This window comes from Anopheles coluzzii, chromosome 2 (genome assembly GCF_943734685.1).
Source record: "Anopheles coluzzii chromosome 2, AcolN3, whole genome shotgun sequence".
Lineage (NCBI taxonomy): Eukaryota > Metazoa > Arthropoda > Insecta > Diptera > Culicidae > Anopheles > Anopheles coluzzii.
In genome coordinates this window covers 73,171,183-73,195,878 of record NC_064670.1, presented here as the reverse complement: position 1 = coordinate 73,195,878, position 24,696 = coordinate 73,171,183, and the positions used below count along the sequence as shown (strand labels likewise).

At 42.8% G+C, this 24,696-nt stretch overlaps 2 protein-coding genes across 2 annotated transcripts; one reads left to right on the top strand and one right to left on the bottom strand.

The window, feature by feature from the left end:
* Positions 1-2,032: 2,032 nt before the first annotated feature.
* LOC120959100 (uncharacterized) lies at positions 2,033-3,860 on the bottom strand. Its single transcript, XM_040382270.2, has 2 exons — positions 2,361-3,860; positions 2,033-2,293 (listed from the first exon to the last, which is right to left on the bottom strand). Exons 1-2 carry the CDS (start codon positions 2,614-2,616, stop codon positions 2,193-2,195), a joined length of 357 nt encoding a protein of 118 aa, XP_040238204.1. The 5' UTR covers positions 2,617-3,860; the 3' UTR covers positions 2,033-2,192.
* A 1,420-nt stretch (positions 3,861-5,280) lies between these two features.
* LOC125908353 (uncharacterized) lies at positions 5,281-14,271 on the top strand. The gene is made up of 5 exons (XM_049611065.1): positions 5,281-5,942; positions 6,105-6,259; positions 6,380-9,083; positions 11,226-11,841; positions 13,561-14,271. Exons 1-5 carry the CDS (start codon positions 5,281-5,283, stop codon positions 14,269-14,271), a joined length of 4,848 nt encoding a protein of 1,615 aa, XP_049467022.1.
* The last annotated feature ends 10,425 nt before the right edge of the window (positions 14,272-24,696 follow it).

The window sequence follows — 24,696 nt, the reverse complement described above, 5'->3', positions numbered from 1 at the left end:
ACAAGTATATTTCTGCAGCGAAACTAACTGTGGGATGGGTAGATCTTGAAGACGTTGGAATCAGTTGATAAAAAGAAAATTAATCGAGTGCTTATAACAAATATAAGTCAATATTTTGAAATTGTTAAGGGGTTTGTGTATGAGAACGCTGATTACGAATTAGGAACGTGGCGGCTTTAAAGATGGATGCTGTAAGCGGTAGCCAAGGTCAGTGCAAAGAAAGGGAATTCCGTATATGAGCAAACTGCTCGGTATATGAGTTACTTGTAAGTTAATGGTCTAATGTAGACGCTGGATAGTTTCTTGCATGTATAAAAGTCTAAGTCTGTGAACTAACTATGATGAAAATATTGGAATTTAAATTCAATAATTCATAGTATATTTCATATAATAATATATAATTCATGTCTTTGCATTGAATGCATTTAACTTTACTTAAACTTAAAACATGTTAATTCACGTCTGGAGAAAGCGCCGCTTTACATAAACTGTAAAAGAAAAGAAAATTTATTAGTTTACATGCCAAAGTCGCTGATAACTAGCTATGTACAAATAACGATTGCTAACTTAAAGAACGGGTTTGAAAACCACGACTTCTCTTCTTACCTATTCTATCGCCTCACCTGGTATCCGAAATTTTCCTGGAAATACTCCTGTTCCTCCTCTTGGACCACCATGCGTATGCGCATTAGGCATCGCATCCGGTTTTCGAGCGGCCAATCTCGAATGATGTGGGCAATCCCGGACAGCTGACCATCCACTGTATCGGTTGGGTTTTTGAGCTGGCTGGCCAGTTCGATTGAGGCATCACCCACCGTCCGAAAAGCTGCAACCACCTCCTCATTGTATGCAAGATTAACCTCTTGCCAACGCCTTTTAAACCGCCTTGACGCTACATTTGGCGGAGTAGATGGACGAGGCGGTGTGGCATAATGTGACCGTCCACGTTGCGGTGACGGCACACGCGAGGGTCCAGGTCGAGGTGATGGCACACGCGACGGTCCTGATCGCGGAGACGGCATTCGTGATGGTTGAGGTCGCGGAGACGGCACTCGCGATAGTCCAGGTCGCGGAGATGGCACACGCGACGGTCCAGGCTGCGGTGACGGCACACACGACGGTCCTGGAGAAGGTGTGAGGGCCTCGTCCAACACCTCTATTTCCAAATGAGAAAGCTAAACAAAAAGATACTTTAGTTTAAATATTGATTGACACATTCTGATTGGGATTACATTCTTGTTTTATTTCTCTTTTTTTCTTTTCGCAGTTACCCACATGCTCCGACGAATGGAAACGAATCGCGCAAGGCTTTCAAGACAAATGGAATTTTCCACATGCAATCGGAGCAATTGATGGAAAACACGTTATGATCAAGTCTCCTCCACATAGTGGAACCGACTATTTTAATTACAGAAGGCATTTTAGCATCGTTCTGCTGGGTGTAGTTGATGCCAACTGTAATTTTATGTATGCAGACATTGGCGCAAAAGGTCGAATATCTGATGGAGGGGTTTTTAAAAACTCAATGCTTCACAAAAAGCTTGAAAGAAATGAATTGGGAATACCAAGCTCTGCACCATTGTACCAAACATCTCGCATCCTCGTCCCCTATATGCTTTTAGGCGACAAAGCCTTTCCTCTAACAAAATACTGCCTTAGGCCATTCAGTGGCTTCACGGAAAGAGGATCGGTAGAGCGTAATTTTAATCTTCGTCATTCAATTGCCAGGCGGTCTGTAGAAATGGCTTTCGGGATACTCTGTGGAAGGTTTCGAGTGTTAAGAAAGCCTATCGAACTGCGTCAAGAAAATGCGAAAAAAGTTATCTTGGCTTCTATTTATTTACATCATTTCATAAGAAGAGATGAGGATGTACGGTGTCAGGATAACCGTCAATTTCTTTCCAATGAAGAAGAGGAAATAAATAACATGCGTGCACTCGAAACAAACAGGTCGCGACCTAATTTGAATATGTTGCAAATTCGGATGCATATTGCAAACTATTTACAAGAAAATTGAATTCAACAATTAATTTTTATAATGAAATTTTTAATAATCATACAATTGAATTTGAATAAAGAGATACTACTAATTGGCTATAAAAGAGTGATTGCCTTTTAACATGTTTTTTAATATGTAAAATAAAATTATAACTCAAACCATATCCAAAAACCTTTTTTCCTTGTTCATAATTTTAACTTACGGTGTTAACGGTATTTCCACAATCAGTCGTTGCGTCTAAGAACGACATCGCAGCAAAAGCGAACCACCGTGGGTGATCAATTTCATCAGCTCCTGAAAATAAGATATGAAATGTCCATCATAAACATATTGTTATTACTTTCACTTAAAAAATACATACCAGATCCAGTTACCATGCTCCGGTTCAATTTTGAGCGGTACTTCCGGTAAATGGATTGGAGCGATGCCCACTTCTCTTTAAGTTCATCGATTGGTTGGTCCATTTCTGCTGCGATGTCGTTCCACTCATCATTTCTATGATGAATATTTTTGTACTCTGGATGTTGCCGGTTCCAGACCGCCTCATGCCGAAAAACACAATCGATAAACGCAAGCACAACCTCATCACTCATGTAGATCGTCTGGAAAGAGAACATTTTTGTGAGAATATTTGTCGGATCATACGCACCGACAGAGCCGTTTCGATAAAGGGTTTTTTTTTCGGGAGAGTCATTGTTCTGTTTCGCTGAGACCTGGTTAAACAAATCCAGCTCTTGCCGTTCATTGGCAGCAAATTGCTAGCACAACATAAATCATTAGTATACAATTCGTTTATGGACTGCACCAGAATGCGCTTTGCCAGCTTAACAATTACAGTAACTGACAACAACTTCTTGACCTATACGTGCCAGCGAGCTCCAGCTACTGCCAATACCACTGCTGCGAAAATAAGGTTCAATTACTCACGCACTGACCTTACTGAAGTCTAGAGACTAATTTTCTCCTTTGATCAATCATTTCAATCGTCAAACTATACATTCGACCATGCTACGAACATTTTCACAGATTTCATGAGACCCGCGTTGCAGAAATCTGCTCCTATTAAACAGCCCCATCGCGAACCTCCGTGGGGTGACCGCACATTGCTTGCCTCTAAAAAAGCGAAACGAGCTGCCACAGCAATTTTTTCAAATCTGTCAGCTAGAAAGAGCCATCTTCGACTAAAAGCCATCCTGGCTAAGTTTTTCTCCTGGTGCAAACGTAACGCACTAAGTCAATAACTTCCGCGCAAACCAATTATACGTCTTCCTACTAGTTGCTAGTTGCTAGATGCAGTTGACTAGTTGCTGGATGCAGTTGACTACTTTGTATGGTCATAAACATGGCGCGCGCGCTTCGTTCCTGTGTGTTATAAGACACTGCGCATTTATCAGGATTCACTTCTACGTTCCTGCCTGAACACTGCGACGTCGACCAATACTGGCGGTCACTGAAACCCGGACCCTTTTTCGGCTCTCGAAACCCCCATCATAATATCATCCTTTGACATACCTTCTTTCGTTTTTTCATTGCTGGTTTGATATCTAGAAATTAAACACAAAATTCTTTATCCTGTAATTATATTTTGAAATGCAATATTTACCCATTTTCCGTCTTGATGTGCTCAAATTTAAGGCAACAGAATTCGAAGTGCACAATGTTTACCTTTTCAAACGGTACACAATAACGCAATGACAACGGAATTTTCCTGCCGCGAAACCGCAGAAATACTGCATGTGGGTATCTTTGCGAAACAGCAACCGGGATAGCCGGCGCGGAAAAGTGACAGTTTGATTGTTATACATCTGTTATACGCAGGCGGAACTCCGCGGCCGCGAAATTCCGGTCCGTGTATTTTCGGCCTTACGGTGCAAATAAAATCAAAGATATATTATGTAAGTATATGTGCAATTGTTATACTGCTATCTTTAAACAGGTTTGACTAATTACTAGTTCTTTATAAAACTACTTAAAGGAATTCCCGTACAAACACCAATAAAATGCAATTTGAGATGCTTATTACACGTGTGGCGACCACGTTATAGCCTCACCACAGTCCGGAGCTGACGTCAACCGTCAATTCAAAATATCGGGCACTCTAATTCGAACACCCTAATTCAAGCACCCTAATTCGAGCAACCTTATTCGAGCACCCTAATTCGAGCAATAGTTACCAACTTAGCCAGACTAAACTATTTCCCGTTAAAAGATTATAAAAAGCCGTCGTTCCCACCACGCGTTCTCTTCTCTTTTCGTTCTCATCCGCTAGTGGACGTGCTCCCGTAACTGCGTAACCCGTGATAAAAAACATTGTAAAAAATTGTATTTTGTGACATCTTGGGAATCCAAATAAAAAAGTGGTCTACCCACGAGGTAGCCAAAACTGGTGACCCCGACGTGATTCCCGAGATTCCCCGATCGACAGATTCATCATCGGCCCGCTTTCGCCTTTCCACGCTACGCGGTTCCCGTTCGCCCAGGTCCGTCAACGCCGCGAGTAAAATCGGTACGTGTAGTGTGTGTATCAAGCGTCGCCGAGTGTCGTGCCTTTTTTTTCGCAAGGACAAAAACCGTGTTCGATCGTGTTTCCTGCGTGTACATAAGTGTCGCGAGTGCCCTACACGCCCGCGTGTGCATAATCGTCGCGAGTGCCCTACACGCCCGTGTGTGCGTAATCGTCGCGTGTGTCCTTCACGCCCGTGCGTGCGTAATCGTCGCGTGTGTCCTTCACGCCCGTGTGTGCGTAATCGTCGCGTGTGTCCTTCACGCCCGTGTGTGCGTAAGTGTCGCGAGTGTCCCGTCCCGAGTGCATTGTTCTCCATACGCACCGACGTGTTTCCCTTGCATCGTGAACCCGCATCGCTACAGAGGATCGAGCCGCGGGTTACATCGCCGTCCCCAAAGAGAAGGAAGAGCAACGATCCCATCGTTCCAGCCCGGACAAAAGAAAGCGCTCCTTGTAAAGCCGTTGACTGCCGCCATTTTGCACGTTCGACGCCATTGACAGCCGCCATTTTTGTCTCGCTGAAGTAAGCCCAACTCCCGACTACCACGTCACTTCTTTTGTTCTCGCTTCTCGTGAAACCACGTGCTCGCAAGCGAATAAAAGATGATGCAACATAGTCCAGAACGTCAACCCGCTCCCCAAGCGGCAACGCACGATGCACCTCCGGTGAACACGGAGAGAACTGGCACGTCCCAAGCAACAAATGCCATGACCGCAGCAGAAACGGCAAGTGATCCTCGAAGCAGCACAGGCCGTTCGACTGAGTGTACCCGAAATGGACCTGCACAATTTGCCTGCGTACTTTTGTGCACTGGAGCATTGGTTCGCCGCGACCGGAATCACCGCCAAAATGGACCATAAGCGCTACCACGTATTGATGGCCCAAATTCCTCTTCGAGTGTATAATGAGATCCAGCCGATAATCGAGAATGTACCTGCGACGGAACGGTACAATTACATCAAGCGGAACATCCTCCAGCATTTCGGGGAATCCCAGCGTAGCCGCCTCCATCGTCTTCTATACGGCATGGACTTAGGGGACCGCAAGCCATCCCAGCTGCTAGCTGAAATGCACCGAGCCTCCAGCGACACGTTGGCCAGTACGCTCCTCACCGACCTTTGGATCAACAAGCTTCCGCCACATGTGCAATCGGCCGTCGTTGCTGCACCCGGAAGTGTAACTGAGAAAGCTGCCGTCGCCGATACTATGGTGGAGTGCCTGTCCGCATCCAACAACGCCAGTGTGCACCATGCCGTAGCCGGGGTGCGCACCACACCCAACGATTTCGAGCAACGCATTTCGCGCCAGGTGGACGAACTCACACAGCAACTTAACGACTTCATCACAGAGTGTCGTAACCGTGAACAACGCCAAAGTCGACCGCGCCCACGTCCACCAGTGTCATCTCGTGTCGGTACAGAACCATCTGAAGGAGAGTGCTACTACCATCGACGTTACGGAACAGCCGCCCGGACCTGCCGCCAGCCCTGTTCGTTTCCAGCCCCTGTCAGCCAGCGCGTCGGCCAGCCGTCGTCTTCAGCCTGAGGATACGCTGGAGATATCGGATCGCAGGTGGCTACCATCTCACCTGTGAGCAGTCGGTTGATGGTGATCGACCGACGAACCAACCAGCGTTACCTGATCGATACTGGTGCCGATGTCTCCGTGTTACCGAAGCCAGCCAACTACACCCCCCCGACGCCGTCCACCATGCGACTGTTTGCAGCCAACGGTACTCCGATCATGGTATTTGGTGAGTCCCTCCGTACACTTGATTTTAGTTTACGCCGCCCCTTTGTGTGGAATTTTATTATCGCGGACGTAAGCTCTGCTATCATTGGAGCGGACTTTCTTCGCCATTACCATCTTTTAGTAGACCTTCGACAGCGCTGTTTGGTGGATGCCCAAACCAACCTACGTGTGCCAGGACTTCCGGATACCACTCGACAAACCGCCGTCAAGGTATGCGACGCAAATTCACCGATGGCCGACCTGCTCAACGAGTTTCCTACACTCATCACAAACTCACCGGGTGTGAGGATGCAATCCGAGGTGGTACATCGTATCGAAACAACGGGTCCTCCAACTTTCGCCCGTTCGCGTCGTCTTCCACCCGACAAGTACCAAGCAGCCAAAGCAGAATTCGACTCCCTCGTGCAGCTAGGAATTTGCAGACCGTCCAGTAGCAGTTGGGCCAGCCCGCTGCATATGGTTAAAAAGGCTGATGGTTCCTGGCGTCCGTGCGGTGATTATCGGTCCCTCAACGCGCGTACCACCCCTGACCGGTATCCATTGCCTTATCTACAAGACTTCACGATGCAACTGGGAGGAAAAACCGTTTTCTCAAAGGTGGATCTACAGAAAGCCTACCACCAGATCTCCATCCATCCAGAGGACATTCCGAAAACAGCGATCATCACTCCTTTCGGCCTATTCGAGTACGTGACGATGCCCTTCGGATTACGCAATGCGGCGCAGACGTTCCAACGGCTAATCCACGATGTGCTACGCGGCTTGAACTTTGTGTTTCCCTATATCGACGACATTATAGTGGCCTCGAAGACACCAGAAGAACATCGCGAACACCTGCGACTGCTATTTGCTCGCCTCACGCAGCACGGTTTGACCATCAACCTTGCGAAGTGCGAGTTTGCCCAGCCTGAGATCTCCTTCCTGGGACACCGTGTTACGTCTGAAGGCATCCTACCACTGGAAGAGAAAGTCGACACCATACGTCAGTTCCCGAAGCCAAACACTGTCATGGAGCTTAAGCGATTTTTGGCGATGATCAACTTCTACAGGCGCTTCATCCCCCACGCGCTGCAAGCACAAGGACCGCTCCTGGAGATGATTCCCGGCAACAAACGGCGAGATAAGTCATCGCTGACGTGGACCCCAGCTACCGACACGGCCTTTGAGGACTGCAAACGGCAACTTGCACAGGCTACCATGCTGGTACACCCTGTACCATCCGCCGAACTATCACTGTGGTGTGATGCTTCCGATTTCGCTGCCGGCGCCGCCTTACATCAGGTCATCGACGGGCAGATGCAGCCGCTCGGTTTCTTCTCCCGAAAGTTCGACAACGCACAGCGCCGTTATTCCACGTACGATCGCGAACTAGCAGCTGTTTACTTGGCCGTCCGGTATTTTCGTCATCAGTTGGAAGGACGTTCTTTCCATATTTACACGGATCATAAACCTCTGGTTTATGCTTTCCGCCAGTCGCTGGATAAGGCCTCTCCTAGACAAGCACGGCACCTTGACTTTATTGGCCAGTTCACCACCGACATCCGACATGTTGAAGGCCAGGAAAACGTCACTGCCGACTTGCTGTCCCGAATCGAACCCATCCAGTCATCAACATCCATCGACTACGAGAAATTGGCCGAAGACCAGACCCGAGATCCCGAGCTCGCCGACATCCTCAGCGGGAAGACAAGGACGGACCTGGTCCTTCAACGAGTTCCAATACCTGGCAGCAGCATGGCTTTGTACTGCGATTGCCCCACCGGCATCATTCGTCCGTATGTCACGAAACCGTTTCGTCAACAACTACTACGCGCGGTTCATCAGATGAGTCATCCCGGAGCGAAAACTACCACAAAGCTGATGACGGAGAGATTCGTCTGGCTGAACATCCGCCGAGATACGCGAGATTTCGTCCGCCACTGCTTAGCGTGTCAGGCTACGAAGGTGCAACGCCATACCCGCAGCCCTCTAGGACGCTACCCGGTACCGGATGCTAGGTTCACACACATCAACCTGGACCTGGTTGGACCGTTCCCGATCAGCAATGGACATCGTTACTGCCTCACAATCATCGATCGCTTCACACGCTGGCCAGAAGCTATTCCCATCCCTGACATAACATCAACGACTGTAGCCGCAGCCCTACTCAGTGGATGGATAGCTCGCTTTGGCGTTCCATCGTTCATCACCACGGATCAAGGCAGGCAGTTCGAGTCGACGCTTTTCGCGGAGCTGAACCAGTTACTGGGCATCAAACATCTACGCACAACGGCTTATCATCCGCAGGCCAACGGCTTGATAGAACGATGGCACCGTACGCTGAAGGCAGCTATTTGTACCAAAAACACCGCTCATTGGGCCGACCACCTTCCCATCATACTCCTTGGATTGCGCACAGCGTACAAAGACGACATCAAAGCTTCGCCAGCAGAGCTGGTTTATGGAAGCACGCTAAAGATCCCAGCGGAGTTTTTCAATAGCAGCCCGATGACCAGCCTGCCAGACACCACCGAGTTCACCAAGTCGCTTAAGTATGCCATGAATACCATTCGCCCAACACAAACGGCCTGGCATGACAAAGCAACACCCTTCGTCCATTCGGATCTTCGGACATGCAGCCACGTCTTCGTACGGAATGACACCGTCCGCCCAGCCCTTACCCCGCCGTACCAAGGGCCTTACAAGGTGCTTAGGCGTAGTGACAAGTCATTCGAAGTCCTGATCAACGAGAGGGCAACTAACATCTCTATTGACCGCCTGAAACCGTGCTACTCACTCCAGCAACCCGAGCCAGTGACACAGCTTACGCCACCATCTGCAGCAGAGTATACGCCACCACCACCAGCGCTACCACCACCAGCTTCACCACCATCAGCGCCACCACCACCGACAGAGCCGTCACCTCCGAACGACTTCTCGACCGGAGTTACGCGTTCACAGCGACGTGTCATCATCCCCGTTCGTTACCGGTAACTCCAGTCTAGCAGGGGAGCACTGTGGCGACCACGTTATAGCCTCACCACAGTCCGGAGCTGACGTCAACCGTCAATTCAAAATATCGGGCACTCTAATTCGAACACCCTAATTCAAGCACCCTAATTCGAGCAACCTTATTCGAGCACCCTAATTCGAGCAATAGTTACCAACTTAGCCAGACTAAACTATTTCCCGTTAAAAGATTATAAAAAGCCGTCGTTCCCACCACGCGTTCTCTTCTCTTTTCGTTCTCATCCGCTAGTGGACGTGCTCCCGTAACTGCGTAACCCGTGATAAAAAACATTGTAAAAAATTGTATTTTGTGACATCTTGGGAATCCAAATAAAAAAGTGGTCTACCCACGAGGTAGCCAAACACGGCTTGAGCAAAGACCTGATATAGCAAAAGGATTCGTGAAAGGAAAGTAAACGGAGTTTTGGGAGAAATTGACAAACGATTTAAATGCAGCAGGGCCACCAGAAAAATCGATTAAAGAATGGATAACAGTTAGATTATACATTTTGTGAATGTTTTTTTTTCTAAAGAAACTAACAAAAAAATTATTTTTTCAGGTGTGGAAAAACTGTAAATTTGCAACTAAAAAGATATGGTCCAAAAACAAACAGGACTATACAGCAACTGGAGGAGGGCCAAGTACCGAAGTTCCACTTTCTCCCCTGGAAGAAAGAATTGCAACGATATTATGCTACCAACAACAGGATGAAGATCATTTTGGTGATCATTATGGCGTAGAAAATATCGACCCAAATGCCCGAAATGTTAGCAACTTAAACGACGGAATCGAGAGCGACATTTATGAACAGCAGCCATAATACTGTTGGAGTTTGCACCGACGCCTAATCTGACAGCAGTGTGAACACCTTACAGTTTATACTAACCTTTGTGTTCACACCTTTCTTTATTTTGTTACCTTGTTTTGTACCATGTAAATATCTTGATCAGACAATAAATGAACTTTGTAGTTGAGCTTAGACCGTCAGCCAGAACGGAACCACTGCGTTTGTTGAATTTATTCCTTTTTATTAAGCTTAACTCAACAGGTTATGGGCCCAGTTAGAGGCTAATTGCGTAATTTCAGCTGAATAATATCTTGACCAGTCAGAGTCGAGTACGTGTGTGAAAATTACGAGTGAATTCGGTCGCGCTTCCGAATAGAAATCCACAGTGCTAAGCAGCTACGAGCAGTACTGAATACAAAATGTTGGACAGCAAGATGTCGTTCCCGAAACTAAACGCAACAAATTGAAGCACTTGGAAAGTGCGTATAGAAAACTTGCTACAGCGTGATGATCTTTGGGAGGTTATGGTGAAGCAACCGGAGGCTAAGAACAAAGCAGATGATGTTTGGATGTCCGACAATAGGCACGCTAAGGCAACTATCATCTTATCACTGGAAGACAATCAGCTCCCATTAGTGAAAAACAAGGAAACGGCACATGACGTTTTCAATGCTCTCAAGAAACATCACGAGAAAAATACGCGATCAGTAAAATTTTCACTACTGAAGAAACTTTGCGCGTTGAACCTGGCAGAGCATGGTGATGTTGAACAGCATTTAAAATCGACGAATTATTCGATCGCTTGAGTGCAGCTGGAATGGCTCTCGACACCGACACGAAAATATGCATGATTTTTCGTAGCCTTCCCGCATCGTATGATACGTTAGTGACAGCACTCGATTGTTTGTCGGATGACGACATTTCTGTGGAATTGGTGCGATCGAAAATAGCGGATGAAAACCAGCGCAGGATCGAACGTGAGTGTGGCTCAAACAATAGGAGCGACAAAGCACATAGCTCAGCAGAAAATAATCGACACCGTCCTCCCCGTCTTTGCAATTTTTGTAAGAAGCCCGGCCATCTCATGACAAATTGCAAAAAGAGACAAAACCAAAGTAAGAACAATGGCAACGCGAAGACTGTATTGAGCGATGTTCCTGGAACAGCGTTTGTTGTTAACGGTGGGTGCAGCAACGCTTGGATTATCGACAACGGTGCCAGTGCTCATATGTGCAACGACAAAGCCATTATCACCGAATTGAACGAATTTGCTGGAGGTTTTATAACGCTCGCAAATGGTGAAAAGACAAGGGTTCTCGGAGAAGGAAAAGCGATTATTTCTGTGATTGATGGTAATCAGGAGAAGCGCCACATTACCTTCAGTGACTTGAAATATGTGCCCGGATTAGAAGCAAATCTAATCTCAGTAGATCGCCTGGCGAAGAAAAATATGAGTGCGATATTCGACTGCGAAGGGTGCAAAATTATGGACATGCATGGAACCATCGTGGCAACTGGCGTACGGTACAATGGTCAGTACTATCTACAATTGGCGGAGTCGTCCATGAGATCAGCCAGCGAACAACATCAGAATTGTCAGCATCAGTGGCACCGGCGTCTGGGACACCGCGATTGGGCAGCCATCGAGAGAATCAACAAGGAGCAGCTAGGCACCGGGATGAAGATCATCGATTGCGGAGTAAAACTGGTGTGCGAGTGCTGCCTTCAGGGGAAATCTACCCGAGCCCCCTTCCCAGCTGTGACCGACCGGAAGTCGACGAAGGTATTGGACATCGTGCACACAGACGTATGTGGTCCGATGGAAACACTAACACCGAGTGGCAACAGGTGTGTTATGCATATAGTCGATGATTTTAGCAGATTTACCGTAACTTGTTTACTGCAGAAGAAATCAGATGCCACGGAGAAAATAATCGAATACGTAGAGTGGGTAGGAAATATTGTCGGCAGAAAACCTCGTTTTATTCGTTCTGATGGTGGAGGGGAATTCGACAACACAAGGTTGCGAAAATTTTACGTTGATAATGGAATTAAGCCTCAGTTCACAACACCCTATTCCCCTCAATCCAACGGCGTGGCAGAACGAAAGAATCGATCGATCACCGAGATGGCTACTTGTATGCTGATCGATTCGGGTATGGATAAACGTTTTTGGGGTGAGGCGATGTTGACGGCAACATACATGCAGAACCGCTTACCATCTAGATCCGTTAACAAAACACCGTATGAGCTATGGTGGAATCGTAAGCCGGACTTAAGACACATACGCATTTTTGGTAGTGACGCTTATGTTCATTTGCCGAAAGTAAAACGAAATAAGTTAGACGATAGAGCTATAAAGCTAAAACTAGTTGGATACTCCTCAGAGCATAAAGCTTATAGATTTGTGAATCCTTAAACTGACGACATAACAATAAGTCGAGACGCCCGGTTCATCGAACATGAAAATAGAAACAGCTTTGTAGAAGTTTCATTAGTTTCACGTTCTCAAAAGAATGCAAGCGATGACAATGACGAAACGGTAATCGCACAGACAAGTGAAGGGGCATCAGGAGAGGAGGAGATCCGAAACACAGAAACTACAGAAACAGATGAAAATGCTCGCCCAGAAAGAGTAACAAGACCGCCTCCGTACCTTGAAGATTATGTTTTAGAGTACGCAGCTGGCGTAGCTTCGTGTGCTCGTGAAGAACTTTCAAATGTAGAAGAGGCCATGAAAGAAGCAGAGTGGCGTGAAGCCATGGCGTCCGCAATGCAATCACATCAAAGGATTGGCACATGGGAATTGGTACCCCTCCCTAAGGGACGTAAAGCCATTGATTCAAGATGGGTATTTAAAATCAAAAGAAATTAGCAAGATGAAATAGTTAAGTACAAAGCTCGTGTTGTAGCACAAGGTTATATGCAACGATTTGGCATTGATTATAGTGACGTGTATGCTCCAGTGACAAATCACTCGACATTTCGAACTTTTCTCACTGTTGCTTGTAAACGAAAAATGACAGTACGCCATCTGGAGTAAAAACGGCATACTTGAATGGAACACTAAGCGAAGAAATTTACATGCGTCAACCACCTGGTTTCGCAGTAAACGGGCAGGAGGAGCTAGTTTGTCGGCTTAAACGGAGCATTTATGGATTACACCAATCTGCTCGTTGTTGGTATTGAAAATTAAACGACGTGTTAGCCAAACTAGCATTCAAAGCTTCTCCGGCAGATAAATGCATGTATGTAAAGTCTACAAATAACAATTCGATCTTCTTGCTTGTGTACGTAGACGATATGCTCATAGCCACATCAACAGAAGAAGAATCCTTACTGATTCATAAAGATCTCAGTCGAGAATTTGAGATAGCCTGTTTGGGTGAAAGAAAGCATTTTCTAGGCATGGAAGTGCAGCGAGATGGAGGATGCTATAAGCTGAGATTGAAGCTATTTATCGAAAAATTAATTGGAAGCCCATGGAATGAAAGATGCGAAATGTTCGAAATCGCCTATGGATCAGGGCTATTTGAAACAACAGTGTGATGAATCGGAACTGCTTGAAAATGTAACAGTATACCGCAGTCTGGTAGGAGGTTTATTGTATCTTGCTGTGACAGCTAGACCAGACATCGCAGCCGCTACAGCCATCCTCGGGAGAAAGTTTGCCGCACCTACCCAAACTGATTGGAATGCAGCTAAACGAGTACTGCGTTTCTTGAAAGGAACTAAAGAGAATTATCTGCGACTTGGTGGTGCTGAAAATGAAGGGCTGTGTGGATACTCTGACTCTGATTGGGCTGGAGACACCGAGAGCCGGCGCTCAACGTCGGGATTCGTGTTCATGTACTGCGGAGGAGCTATATCTTGGGCCAGCCGTAGACAAACGTGTGTCACCCTATCATCTATGGAGGCCGAGTACGTGGCATTGTCACAAGCATGCCAGGAGACGATTTGGTTGCGAAAGCTGCTTCGAGATTTTGGAGAAAGCACATCAAATCCTACAGTCATCAAAGAAGACAACCAAGGGTGTTTGGCATTCGTGAAGACAGAAAGAACTCATCGCAGATCCAAACACATCGACACGAAAGAACGTTTCGTGCAGGAGTTGTGCGAAAGGAACGAGATCACCCTGGAATATTGTCCAACCGAGGTAATGATAGCCGACATCATGACCAAACCGTTAGGACCGCAAAAGCACGAGTTCTTTTGTAAACTGCTCAATATCGAGTAGTTGTACGATGGAGTCGTCGGTGAGGAGGAGTGTTGGAGTGTGCACCGACGCCTAATCTGACAGCAGTGTGAACACCTTGCGTTTATACTAACCTTTGCGTTCACACCTTTCTTTATTTTGTTACCTTGTTTTGTACCATGTAAATATCTTGATCAGACAATAAATGAACTTTGTAGTTGCGCTTAGACCGTCAGCCAGAACGGAACCACTGCGTTTGTTGGATTTATTCCTTTTTATTAAGCTTAACTCAATAATTACAAGCCAAAGCAAACAACAGAAAAACTACCTGTGAACCCAGCACCACACTGCTCAATAGAGGAGAGCGATGAAGAAATTCCGCAACAACCACCCCAGAAAAAGCTAAAGCAACGCTCTGATAAATTAACCAATATGGCAGAAAGGCAAACAGATATATTATAAGAAACACACACAAAAACTCACCGAGAAAATCGTTAAATCTAATCAGGAAATATTACAAGCAATAACCAGTTTGGGTGATATCATAAAACAAAGCCAGTGCAATAGTGCATGTAGATGCAAACAACGTGAGAGCTTTTAAAACTCAATCATTTTATTTACTCTTTACATAAGTTAGTTTTCGTAATGGTATCGCAAGCTATAGTTAATTAGTTAATTAGCTATACAAAACGGATGATATTTTTTATGCTTAAATGTTTTTAAAACAAAATTATTTATTTTTTGAATTCCTTAAAAGTTTTTAAATAACATTAGATTTTAAGTAATACGACGATATGAAGTAAAATCAAGAGAATTAAAAGGTGAATTTTAAACCCTAGTTTGAATGCAATGAAGAGTATTTATTTAAAAGTTTACATGATAATTTATACACATATTGTGTAGCGCACAACATACATTAATAATTTTAAGGCATTTTACTGCTGTATGCAAAAGCTCTCTATGCCCGGAAAGACATCGGAATCGACTTTTCAACACTCCGATCGTTCTTTCTATTACAGGGTTTACCAGTCCAATAAACAACTGTCCACTTGTTTATAACAATAGTCGTTTTGAATAGACACCGCTGTCTACCACTTGCTCACACGTCAGATGGTGTAAGCTACTCTGTCCAATTCAATAACACAATTTTCGCCTTCGATTGCACAACGGTCGGATTCGGCACGGTTTCTTGTGGTTGTTGTATAACTAACAAAATTAATGTTTTGATTTATTGAAATGTATGGTTTATACTGCATATTTCTTGAATAAAAGAAACGTGTTTGAAAATGTTTTGTTTTGCCAAATTTGTCAAAACAAAATAAACTGTGCCGAATCTGACAGTTGCTTATCGAAGGCGAAAATTGTGTTATTGAAATGGACAGAGTAGCTTACACCATCTGACGTGTGAGCAAGTGGTAGACAGCGGTGTCTATTCAAAACGACTATTGTTATAAACAAGTGGACAGTTGTTTATTATGCTGGTAAACCCTGTATAATTCTAGCAGCAGTGTGGAGCGTATTCATTCATTTCATTCATTTGTATTTATTTCTTAGATGTACATTAATTCTGAATTACAATTTAGTATTTTACATCGGTACCGGAGTTTCCATATCGCGATATTTCGTTGATTTTTATTGCACTTGGCATTGTGGACACTATTCCTGATGTTGAATGAATTTGACGTATTGATAGAGGAAAAATTACAAAAAAAACCTCTTAATTTGGCTATATTTTCTAAACTATGTACTAACTTATTCTTTAATAAACTATACTAGGGGAACTAATTCATATTGTGATTTGCAATTAGGGAGAAAGAGAAAAAAAAAGTAGTATTTACAAATAGAAGTATCGGTTTAGATGAGGTTTTGTATTGTATGTATGCCACTATTTGTGCATTTAGATCGATATTTAATATTGATTTTTTCTATAAACTCGCTAATCCTGTCAATTTTAGCTTTTCTATGAATAATGCTTGTACTGTACCAAGGCGGGAGATTTAGTATTCGTTTTAAGAATTTGTTTTGAAATATCTGCATTTTCTTTATATGTGTTTTTGCACTGTTTCTCCATATTGGTGATGCATAGGTAATTATAGGTCTTACTAACGATTTGTACATAAGAAGTTTGTTTCGTAATTTCAATTTAGAGTTTCTATTAAAAAAAGGGGAAAGAATTCTAATCGCATTTGTGCCGCTAACTAATTTTTCTTCAATGTGTTTTTGAAATGTAAGCTTTTTATCTAATACTACTCCTAAATATTTTACGGTGTTATTCCAAGGAATTTCGTTATTATTTATCGTAAGTGAACTATTTGGGAGATTTCTTGCGCTTTGGCACCTCGTGAAATATATTGCTTCCGTTTTTCCATCGTTAATTTTTAGTTTCCACTGCTCACAGAAGGTCACATATTTTCGTATGCCTTTGTTGAGGCTACACAATATGCTATTGGGATTGGATCTAGATGAGCTGATAGCAAAATCATCAGCAAAGGCGTATTTCTTAACTCCTTTCATTTTAGGTCTATCGCTTGTAAATATATTAAAACGTATTGGGGACAGCACACTGCCTTGGGGCAGGCCGGCAAGTGGTTTAAAAGGTTCAGAATGATAAGAATGAAGATGAACTGAGCCAGATCGATTCGACAAGAAGGATTTCATGAGAAGAATTAATTTGGGGGGAAAATTGTTGCTGATCAATTTGAATATTAGTCCATCGTGCCATACTGCCAATGCTGCCAATGCTATGCCTTCTTGGAGCGCTGCTCCCCCGTCATAGCTTCACCTGTTCCACTCGTCGCGCTAGACAATCATCATCCTGGTCATGAGACAAGTGTGCTTCTTACGCACTCTCGCCCTGCATCCTCTCAACGAATACCTACGGCTCGTATGTTCAATTTTAGGAAACTGGACTACCAAAAGCTTCATCATATTTTAGCTGGTACCGATTGGTGCTTTACTGATGATGACATAAATCAAGCTGTAGCAGCGTTTACTAATGTAATCACTTCCGCCTTCCCTTCCTGCTGTCCTCTCCTATCCTGTCTTCCGATCCCGTCTTCGCTCCTTTTCCGTACCATAAACTCCTTCCTACTCCTTCGTGAATAATTGTATTCTATAGTCAGTAAGCACTATTGCTGTAACCCAACGTGGCCGAGCAATTATTAAAATAAAAATAAATAAATAAATAAATATATAAATACTGTGTCAAATGCCTTTTCGAGATCAAGTGTAACTAGTCCTGTAGATTTTTTAATGTTTCGATTCGATGTTATAGTGTTAGCGAGTCTATTTAATTGGTGAGTGGTGGCAAAATTGGCTTGAAATCCAAATTGAAAAGAAGGGATGACGTTATGAGACTTGGTATGAGAATCTAGCTTTTTAATATGATCTTTTCCAAGATTTTACCCATACAGCTTAGTATGCTTATCGGTCTGTAATTTGCCGGAATCTTGGGGTCCTTTTTTGGTTTTGCTATGGGAATGATTTTCGCTAATTTCCAATTTTCGAGATAGTAGTTTAATTTTAAGCAGCTATTTAAGATAAAGCATAACAAAATGATTCCTTTTCTTGGTAAATGTTTTAGTGCGTTGTTACTTATAAGGTCAGTACCAATCGACTTTTTCGTTTTTAAAGTTTTTATAATTTTATAAACTTCCTTTGGCTTCACAAGATGAGGCGGATTTATATTTCCTCTTTTGTATGATAGTTAAGAAACTGGGTTATTAAGGGGTCAATTTGTGCAGTTAATGGACTTGGACTGTTTAAAGTGGTGTTATTGGCATTCGCAAAATGAGCTTTTAATACTTCACTTTTTTCCTTTGGCGTGAGAAGTATTCTATCGTTTGCTTTGAGGTGAGGAATGGAGGTAGAGCAGCCTTTGATTATTTTTATAGATGTCCATAGTTTACTATTGTTTATGTATTTAGAAGTATTAATTTTTGTTAAATTTCGAGACCATGACATATTTCGGTATTGAGATATATCATTTTTAATTTGATTTGCTAGTTCGTTGTATTGATATTTAAGTGTCAAGTTTCTTCTGTTTCTTTGCCATCTACGTCTTACTGAGTCTCGTAATTTGATTTTGGATTTAATGTTTTCAGGTAACACTAAAGTGAATCTAACTGGGTAGAATACTGGTATAGCATTATTTTGAGCCAAAGTGATTGTTTTGGTTAAGTGCGTTACCATTGTATCGATCTGGAAGGTGTTAATTATGTTTTGGAGGTTTAGTGAGGTGAGATTAATACGGCTGTTAATGATGTTTTTAAATAGAGGCCAGTTTGCTGCGGCATAATTTGGCATCCCATAAGGGGATTTGCTGATGATTTTACTGTCGATAGTTTTGAACAGGATGGGTAAGTGATCTGATGAAAATATTTTTAGTGTACAAGAGGGAGTTATATCGATTCGGCCATTTGCAAGAATTAGGTCAAGTGTAGAAGGTGATCGTCTGTAACAGCTTGGAATATAAGTGGGTTCGTTGGGGCTATGAAGGGAAAAGGTTTCTGTTTGAATTACATCAAATAGGATTTTACCCATACTATTGCCTTTGATGCAATTCCACAAGCGGTGCCGGGCGTTAAAATCTCCGCAAATTAGTGATTTTCCTCTAAGCTTACTTATTTTTCTTAAATCGTTATGGAAACTAACATGGTAGGAATTTGAACCAGGGTTATAAATTGATAATATAGCTAAAGGACCGGCTACTAATTTAAAATTAATTCCTATGCATTCAATAACTTTGAGATCCAGTGCATGTAAAACTTCATGCGGTACTTCTTTTGCTACAACAATAGCCACTCCGCCTTTTTCACCGGTAGTTCTATCTAGTTTATGTACAATAAAGTTTGGGTGTGAGAAACGAGTTTAGGGTTTCAGGAAGGTTTCACTAATTGTAGCTATATCTATCTTTCTCTCTATTAAGATATTGAAAAATTCATCTTTTTTTGTATGAATACCATTTGCATTCCATTCTTTCCAACCATACTTCATAGTTGTAGTTCCGCTATTAGCCCTAAACAGCATGGGTTTATGCCTGGTAGGTCTACTTCTACTAATCTCATGTCTTTTGTTACCAATATTTTCAGATCTTTTGAGGCAGGTACCCAACTTGATGCAATATACACTGACTTTCATGCTGCACTTGATAGTTTGCCCCACTCTTTACTATTAGCTAAACTATCTAAACTTGGTTTTGGTGATGGCATTATTAGCTGGCTGTCCTCATACTTAAGTAATCGATCTTGCAGGGTTAAAACTGGGTCGTACTTATCTGAGGAGTTTTTTTGTACGTCAGGTGTCCCTCAGGGTTGTGTGCTAAGTCCACTTCTGTTTTCTTTGTTCATCAATGATGTCTGTAATGTTTTACCTCCTGATGGTCATCTCCTTTATGCGGATGATATCAAAATCTTTTTACCTGTGTCCTCTTCTTCTGATTGTATGAGTCTTCAGCATTACCTTAATGCATTTGTTCATTGGTGTTCATCCAACTTACTTCGCTTGTGCCCTGATAAATGTTCTGTTATTTCTTTCTCTCACTCTCTTTCTCCTATTTCATTTAACTATACTCTCTCTAACTCGTCTCTCTCTCGTGTTTTGTCCATCCGTGACCTTGGTATTATACTCGACAGTCGTCTTAACTTTAAACTGCAGCTTGATGAGGTTCTACTAAAAGCTAATCGAACTCTTGGGTTTATTTTACGTTTTACCTCTATTTTTAGAGATCAAAGCTTCTTAAGAAACCTTTATTGTGCTCTGGTAAGGCCTCTTCTTGAATATGCTAGCATCATCTGGAATCCTCCTACTATTGATGGCTGTTCGAGAATTGAAAGCATTCAGCGCCTTTTTACCAGGGTTGCTTTTCGTCGTTTGTTCGGTGCTGCCTCACCACCTCCCTATGAAACGCGATTGCAGTTATTCAATCTTCACTCTTTAAGCTTCCGCCGCCAAGTGTCTCAGGCATGTTTTATTGGTGGCTTATTACTTTCTGATACTGATGCTCCTGATTTACTCTCGTCCATCTCGTTGTATGTTCCCTCTCGTTCCCTTCGTCCTCGTGATCCTCTGTCAATTGAAACACGTCATACTCTTTATACTTTCAATGATCCTATTCTATCCTGTTTCAGGTTGTTTAACCACTTTTACTATCTCTTTGATTTCGACTCCTCTCTCAACTCTTTCCGTAACCGTATTTTTTCTTCTAATTCTCTTTAATTATTCTTCTAAGTTTCATTAAGTTTTGATAGTCTCTACGCTCTACCCTTGTTTTTTTTCTTTAAATTTTTTTGCTAGGTCTAGACTAGTTTAGTTAGGCTTAGTTTTTCATGAATTATTTTGTTTATTTGTTAGGGTTTATTTAGTTTTATGTCTGCCTTATTTAGCCTTGATGGCGGATATTGTATTAATAAATGAAATGAAATGAAATGAAATGAAATGATATGATTTTAAGTGTCCTAGGAGATTCAGACATGGGAGAAGCAATACTTTGCAGTTACCTTGATGATAACGGTGATGAGATCTTGTTTTGAGCGGACTGAGCTCATGCGATCGAACACATCTTCGATGATTTCGCCTATTTCGTCTATCGCGAACATGTCCGCTTCGGGTGTATGTGTTGTATTTCGCTCGCTAAACAAGCCGGCGTAGGTAGGCGTTCTGCTACTCGGTGTAGCGATCGTTGGTGTGGGAGCGTTTTGTCCATGTAGCGGTGGGAACATCTCGTGTCGTAAGGCGAACGTCGGGGCGCTTTGCTTCTTGTTCCGTGTGTTGGTAGATGGACGGGATTTGCAACCACGGTAATTCGCAGTGTGGTGTTCGTTGCAATTTGCACAGCAGAGCTTATTTGTGGCGATTTTGCCATCAGGATTTAATGTGCTCTGTGATAGAGGGCAGGTTTTTGAAGTGTGCGTGCCAGCGCATTTCACACATATGGACGGGAGAAAGCAGTTTGCGCTACCATGGCCAAATTTTTGGCAGTTTGAACACTGGATTGGCCCGTTTTTTTGGTTGTAGTATTCGAAGTAAACACGATGATGATTTATCGCTCGTACATTTTTTAGTTCGGCTAATATTATCGAACCTTTAGTGAAGTGTAAGAGGTACATTGCTTGGTCACTGTACCTTTTGTTTTTGGTTGCCAAGCTCTTCACTGCAATTGAATTGACGTTATTTTCTTCTAGAGCACTTTTGATATCGTGCAAGTCCATAACGGGTAGACAAAATACTACGACTTTTGTCGTCCTATCATCCGCGAGTTGATGCGTGTAGAAGGATACTTTCTGATCCTCAAATAGACTTTTTATTTTGCGAAAGTCGTTGACTGATGAAAATGTTACCACAATTCCTTTTCTGGTTTGGCTCGTTGTGTAGTTTACTACATGTGCTGCTACAATACGTCGGTGTACATCACTAACACTAGTACCCGTTACGATGATTGGCGGTATGCGAGTATTCGTTTGCTCAACGTTCTCGCTCGTGTTTGCAGATCGTGCATTGCGTTGCGGTTTAGGATACACAGCATCCATTTCTGCGTCGTTGTCCGTAAGGAGATCAAATTCGTTGTTAGTACGAATATTGGACGATGCTGACTCTCTTAAGCGTTGGAATTCCTCAAGAGGGATGATAATACTTCTTGTCCGTTTGGACGCACCGGTTTTTACTCGGCCCATTGCTGGAGCCCGAGTGGCCAAGGCCGACAACCTTTTCTTCTTAATTTTTTTTGCTTTTTTTATCTCTTCACTTGATAACGAAACACATCCGAACGCGTCGGTGGTTAGGTGAAGACTGAGTGTGGAGCGTATTAAACTCAGCTACAGCTGAATTTGCAGTCGCATTTCTACATGGCACAATCAACCAATTTGCCCTAGGGTAAGCGGAATCTCCTGTAAATCATCAAAAATGTATTTAGTTCGTAGTTCGTATTTTATGCTGAACATTTGCTCTTTTTACCTAATATTTTGAAGCCTGTTTCGAGATTATGATGTTTTATTGAGCAGAATCTTCCAACTGGACTTCTATTCCAAACGTGATGATCGTGTCTTGCTCCGCCATATGTTGCGTTAACGAATCAAATTATCTGTGTATCATCACATACCTGCAATGCAGCAATGATTTCATAAATACTTCATGGCATATGAATAACTGAATAAATACTTACAAAAAAGTATTGATGCTGAAAAATCCCTTTCAATTGTAGTAAAGATGTTCGTTTGATTTTGGACGCATTATTTTAACATGAGTGCCGTCTACACACATCACAACACCAGGAATGCGACACTTTTCATAAAAATAATTGTTTGCTGAAATTATTTCCGCATCTGACATGTCCATTCCAATATATTTCGAGCAGAGTTTCCTTTCCACGACGGGCAGTAACTGGCTCAAAATTTTTAAAAATGTCGTGTTTACCACCGGTACGTAGAAATCTTTCCCAACACTTTGCTGAAAACTGCCCTCAGCAAAAAATCGTAAAACGGCTGCTAGTTTTTGTTCTGGAGTGATACCATGAGACCGTAATGGAGATATTTCATCCTTAATCTCCCAGATAATCTCCTCAAATATCGCAGGTGATACACGATAATCTCTGATGAACCTAAAATATACATAGGTTATTTTTCAGTTTGTTTACCTTATAAGATATTTATTACTTATTATAAGGCAGGTTCAACACATTTCTCTGAATTCTAAGATGTCTGCGGTATCTTTGCTCATTCCTTTTATCTTCTCGACGCTCCTCATCAATTAACATAATTAACGGTATCATGGCAGCGTTAACGAAACTTTGTTTTTTTTTTTTAAGATTAAAGTGAAATTAAAGTGAACATGAAAGTGTTTGAAACACGTTGCAAACTGGTTGAAGCTACTATGACGTGATGTTTTTACGAATAACAAAGCACATTGACATTTACAGACACAATGTTAAAAGCTTACGTCAAGCGACAAAGTACGTAATATTGATACAGGTTGGATGATGTTAAAAAATGACAGTTGTGTTCAAGAAAAATTAAATTTTAATTTGACATTCAGGAAACATTCATAAACTTCATAAACTTCAAAACGAGTTCAAATATAACTCAAAATCCTTTTGGCCATCTTGGATGATATTTAATAGTAAAAGGCCCTTGAAAATCATCCTACAATTATTATTACAAGAGACATAAAAACATTTCATATAACTTTCAAGAATCAAACAACTCCCGCTGCGCAAAACGATCAAAAACCTTTCAAACTCAAACTGCAAACATATTTCACAGCCCATAGCTGTGAAATATTTCGCATTCAATCTTGTTGCAAATTTATAAATGAAATATTTCGAATGTTTCAGCGCTGAAATTTTAGGATTGAAATATTTCTTCGATCGGAATCCAAGCGTTTTCCCTGACATTTCCGCTCCCCGCACGACAAAATCGAGCAGTTTTGTAGCTCGGATTTTCGATCGCTTTCCGCAAAAAGCGATCGAGAAAGCGAGCAGAAATGTCAGGGAAAACGCTTGGATTCTGATCGAAGAAATATTTCAATCCTAAAATTTCAGCGCTGATAATTTCGAAATATTTCATTTATAAACTTGCAACAATTTTGAATGCGAAATATTTCACAGCCATGGACTGTGTAATATTTTGGAAGTTTGAGTTTGAGAAGTTTTCGATCGCTTTGCGCAGCGGGTATCAATCCAAAACTTTCAGCGCTGAAAATTTCGAAATATTTCATTTAAAAATGTGCAACAATTTTGAATGCGAAATATTTCACAGCCATGCGCTGTGAAATATGTTTGCAGTTTGAGTTTGAGAAGTTTTCGATCGCTTTGCGCAGCGGGTCGCTTTCTCGATCGCTTTTGGCGGAAAGCGATCGAAAATCCGAGCTACAAAACTGCTCGATTTTGTCGTGCGGGCTATCATCTCCCGCACAACAAAATCTTGTCACTTGTCACTCAAAGCGGCTGGTTGTGCTCTCTCACTCTCCTATTTCCAAGTTGATTTTTTACCGCGATTTTCTTGTTGATTAAGGCTTGAATTGTTTTAGTTCGGTTAATTTACACTCGCGCGTTCACGTATCACAAATTTGTGCGGCACCTGTGAATTGTACGGTTTAACATATAAACATTGCAATCCGCCTGCGGTTGTTGTGATCACTCACTGTTCAGTCGAACTTTGGTCTATTTTGTGATGGCGTCTGTGATCTGTAAGAAATGTGAAGGTGCTATTAGCAACGATCCAATTCCGTGCTTCGGTCTTTGTGAACACTATTACCACGATAAGTGCATTGGACTTTCAACCCCGCTCCTGCGTGATTTTCACAAGTCACAAAATTTATTCTGGGCTTGCGCGGATTGTGCTCAGCGTTTGCGGGCCGTTGACACTTTACGCTTCTCGCACGGCCTTTCTCGTGACGCTGCCTACCTGTTGGAATCGTTGCAGTCCGATTTCCGCGATTCCTCACGTTCTGTGCAGGCGGCATCAGCTGGCTTGC

Excerpts from the sequence above, each read along its gene's own strand:
- LOC120959100 (XM_040382270.2), bottom strand. The coding sequence starts at position 2,616 with ATGTTCTCTTTCCAGACGATCTACATGAGTGATGAGGTTGTGCTTGCG. Across the intron at positions 2,294-2,360 it reads GAGCATGGTAACTGGATCTG|GAGCTGATGAAATTGATCAC; the intron begins GTATGTATTTTT and ends TCTTATTTTCAG.
- LOC125908353 (XM_049611065.1), top strand. The coding sequence starts at position 5,281 with ATGGACCTGCACAATTTGCCTGCGTACTTTTGTGCACTGGAGCATTGG. Across the intron at positions 6,260-6,379 it reads TACTCCGATCATGGTATTTG|TAGACCTTCGACAGCGCTGT; the intron begins GTGAGTCCCTCC and ends ACCATCTTTTAG. Across the intron at positions 11,842-13,560 it reads TGGACATCGTGCACACAGAC|GGCTATTTGAAACAACAGTG; the intron begins GTATGTGGTCCG and ends CCTATGGATCAG.